General features: G+C 39.2%; 1 protein-coding gene across 1 annotated transcript; it reads left to right on the top strand.

Moving 5' to 3' along the window:
- Positions 1-1,797: 1,797 nt before the first annotated feature.
- LOC135197977 (zinc finger BED domain-containing protein 5-like) lies at positions 1,798-2,580 on the top strand. Its single transcript, XM_064225296.1, has one exon. The coding sequence runs from the start codon at positions 1,798-1,800 to the stop codon at positions 2,578-2,580; it is 783 nt and encodes a 260-aa protein (XP_064081366.1).
- Positions 2,581-4,037: the final 1,457 nt, after the last annotated feature.

Raw genomic sequence — 4,037 nt, 5'->3', positions numbered from 1 at the left:
AATCTGAAGGAATAATCTACAAGATGGGCTTGCAGAAAGAAGAACAGCTACTTCAAGTATGCTATGTCCCTTGATGAACATCTTGTATAAAATATTTGTCATGCGGACAAGGGTCCAATATCTAGATCTATTCTTTCATATGTCCCACCAATCTGAAGGAATAATATAGAAGATGGGCTTGCAGAAAGAAGAACATCTTCTTCAAGTATGCTATGTCCCTTGATGACCATCTTGTACAAGATATTTGTCATGCGGACAAGGGTCCAATATCTAGATCTACTCTTTCAGATGTCCCACCAATCTGAAGGAATAATCTACAAGATGGGCTTGCAGAAAGAAGAACATCTTCTTCAAGTATGCTATGTCCCTTGATGAAACATCTGTACAAATATTTGTCATGCGGACAAGGGTCCAATATCTAGATCTATTCTTTCAGAAGTCCCACCAATCTAAAGGAATAATCTACAAGATGGGCTAGCAGAAAGAAGAACATCTTCTTCAAGTATGCTATGTCCCTTGATTAACATCTTGTACAAGATATTTGTCATGCGGACAAGGGTCCAAAATCTAGATCTGTTCTTTCAGATGTCCCACCAATCTGAAGGAATAATCTAGAAGATGGGCTTGCAGAAAGAAGAACATCTTCTTCAAGTATGCTATGTCCCTTGATGAACATCTTGTACAAGATATTTGTCATGCGGACAAGGGTCCAATATCTAGATCTATTCTTTCAGATGTCCCACCAATCTGAAGGAAAAATCTACAAGTTGGGCTTGAAGAAAGAAGAATAGATTCTTCACGCATGCTATATCTCTTGATGAACATCTTGTACAAGATATTTGTCATGCAGACAAGGGTCCAATATCTAGATTCTTACTCTTTCAGATGTCCCACCAATCTGAAGGAATAATCTAGAAGATGGGCTTGCAGAAAGAAGAACATCTTCTTCAAGTATGCTATGTCCCTTGATGAACATCTTCTACAAAATATTTGTCATGCGGACAATGGTCCAATATCTAGATCTATTCTTTCAGATGGCCCATCAATCTGAAGGAATGATATAGAAGATGGGCTTGCAGAAAGAAGAACATCTTCTTCAAGTATGCTATGTCCCTTGATGAACATCTTGTACAAGATATTTGTCATGCGGACAGGGGTCCAATATCTGGATCTATTCTTTCAGATGTCCCACAAATCTTAAGGAATAATCTAGAAGATGGGCTTGCAGAAAGAAGATCATCTTCTTCAAGTATGCTATGTCCCTTGATGAACATCTTCTACAAAATATTTGTCATGCGGACAAGGGTCCAATATCTAGATCTATTCTTTCAGATGGCCCATCAATCTGAAGGAATAATATAGAAGATGGGCTTGCAGAAAGAAGAACATCTTCTTCAAGTATGCTATGTCCCTTGATGAACATCTTGTACAAGATATTTGTCATGCAGACAAGGGTCCAATATCTGGATCTATTCTTTCAGATGTCCCACCAATCTGAAGGAATAATCTAGAAGATGGGCTAGCAGAAAGAAGAACAGCTTCTTCAAGTATGCTATGTCCCTTGATGAACATCTTGTACAAGTTATTTGTCATGCGGACAAGGGTCCAAAATCTAGATCTGTTCTTTCAGATGTCCCACCAATCTGAAGGAATAATCTAGAACAGTGGTTCTTAACCTGGGGGGCGCGCCCCCTAGGGGGGCGTCAGTGATTTTCAGGGGGGGCACGAGCCTCAGGTGAAAAGAAGAAGTTTTTCCATTTATGGGTTATTTTCATGAAAAGAGCATGGAATCCGAACATGAAGCCTTGCTTTTTCACACGAACGTACGATGGCTATCAAAAGGGAACATGCTTGGACGGCTTTATGAGCTACGAGAAGACAGACTTTCATGACAATTTCCATCCTGAAGGCTTTCAGATAACTCTAGCTTACCTAATGGACATTTTTGAAGCATTGAATGCTTTGAACCTTAAACTACAAGGGAAAAGCATCAACATCATCACGCACCATGACACCATTCGAGTCTTCATGGCCAAACTCAACCTCTGGAAATGTCGGGTTCAGCAGGGAAATGCAGCCAGTTTTAGGAACTTGGATTCTGCTCTCGCTGACAGTAACCTCGTCTCTGATTTAAAGCAACAAATAATCACTCATCTAAGTGACTTGAAAGCAGAATTCATCAGATACTTCCCAGATATAGATGACAAGCGTGAAGCCTGGAAATTCATCAGGAACTCATTTCAATGTGACGTAGCTGATGTTGCTGATGAAGTCCAAGAAGAGTTCCTAGAATTAAAGTTCAACTCTACAGCTAAAGAAGACTTCAAAGATATGGATTTGGAGATGTTCTGGGTCAAATACCTTCCTATTTACCCTCTGATCTCACATCAGGCTCTTTGGATTCTAACAATGTTTGGATCCACATATCTATGTGAAACTGCATTTTCCACGCTCGTTGCTATCAAAACCAAGTACAGAAACCGCCTGAACGTTGAAGGGGACTTACGTTGTGCACTCTCAAGCATTCGACCAGGTATTCAAGATCTGGTAGCTAAGAATCAGTGTCAAATATCTCACTAACCATATATTCAAGATCTGGTAGCTTAGAGCAGTGTCAAATATCTCACTAATGTAATTCATGCTTAGTAAATTGACTAAAAAGCCATTTTTATTCATTTTCTTTTTAAATCTGGGAGTGAAATTTGTCTATAGATGCAAGGGGGGCGTGGAGGGAAAGAGCTGTTCCTAGAGGGGGCGTGGTAGTAAAAAGGTTAAGAACCACTGATCTAGAAGATGGGCTTGCAGAAAGAAGAACATCTTCTTCAAGTATGCTATGTCCCTTGATGAACATCTTGTACAAGATATTTGTCATGCGGACAAGGGTCCAATATCTAGATCTATTCTTTCAGATGTCCCACCAATCTGAAGGAAAAATCTACAAGATGGGCTTGAAGAAAGAAGAATAGATTCTTCACGCATGCTATATCTCTTGATGAACATCTTGTACAAGATATTTGTCATGCAGACAAGGGTCCAATATCTAGATCTACTCTTTCAGATGTCCCACCAATCTGAAGGAATAATCTAGAAGATGGGCTTGCAGAAAGAAGAACATCTTCTTCAAGTATGCTATGTCCTTTGATGAACATCTTCTACAAAATATTTGTCATGCGGACAAGGGTCCAATATCTAGATCTATTCTTTCAGATGGCCCATCAATCTGAAGGAATGATATAGAAGATGGGCTTGCAGAAAGAAGAACATCTTCTTCAAGTATGCTATGTCCCTTGATGAACATCTTGTACAAGATATTTGTCATGCGGACAAGGGTCCAATATCTGGATCTATTCTTTCAGATGTCCCACAAATCTTAAGGAATAATTCTAGCAAGATGGGCTTAGAAAAGAAAGAAACATCTTCTTCAAGTAGCTATGTCCCTTGTGAACATCTTCCTACAAAATATTCTGTCATGCGGACAAAAGGGTCAATATCTGGATATTCTTTCAAGATGTCCCGAAAATGAAAGGAATAATCTAGAAGATGGGCCCTTGCAGAAAGGAAGAACAGTTCTTCAATAGAGTCCCTTGATGAACATCTTGTACAAGATTTTTTGTCATGCAGACAGAGTCTAATATTTAGATCTATCCTTTAGATGTCCCGACCAATCTGAAGGAAAAAAAATCTACAAGATGGGCTTGCAGAAAGAAGAATAGATTCTTCAAACATGCTATGTCCCTTGATGAACATCTTGTACAAGATATTTGACATGCGGACAAGTGTCCAAAATCTAGATCTGATCTTTCAGATGTCCCAACCAATCTGAAGGAAAAATATGGAAGAATACATGGCTTGCAAAAAGAAGACAGTCTTCTTCAAGTATGCTATGTCACCTTGATGACATCTTCTACAAAATATTAGTCATGCGGACAAGGGTCCAATATCCTAGATCTATTCTTTCAGATGTCCCACCAATCTGAAGGAATATCTAGAAGGATGGGCTTGCAGAAAGAAGAACATCTTCTTCAAGTATGTGCTAT

Source organism: Macrobrachium nipponense, chromosome 23 (genome assembly GCF_015104395.2).
Source record: "Macrobrachium nipponense isolate FS-2020 chromosome 23, ASM1510439v2, whole genome shotgun sequence".
In the NCBI taxonomy this organism is placed as follows: Eukaryota; Metazoa; Arthropoda; class Malacostraca; order Decapoda; family Palaemonidae; genus Macrobrachium; species Macrobrachium nipponense.
Note: the sequence above shows the minus strand (reverse complement) of the source record. Positions and strands in the feature narration are given on the sequence as shown.

What these genes read in the sequence shown, in the direction of transcription:
- LOC135197977 (XM_064225296.1), top strand. Translation starts at nt 1,798, where the DNA reads ATGAAGCCTTGCTTTTTCACACGAACGTACGATGGCTATCAAAAGGGA.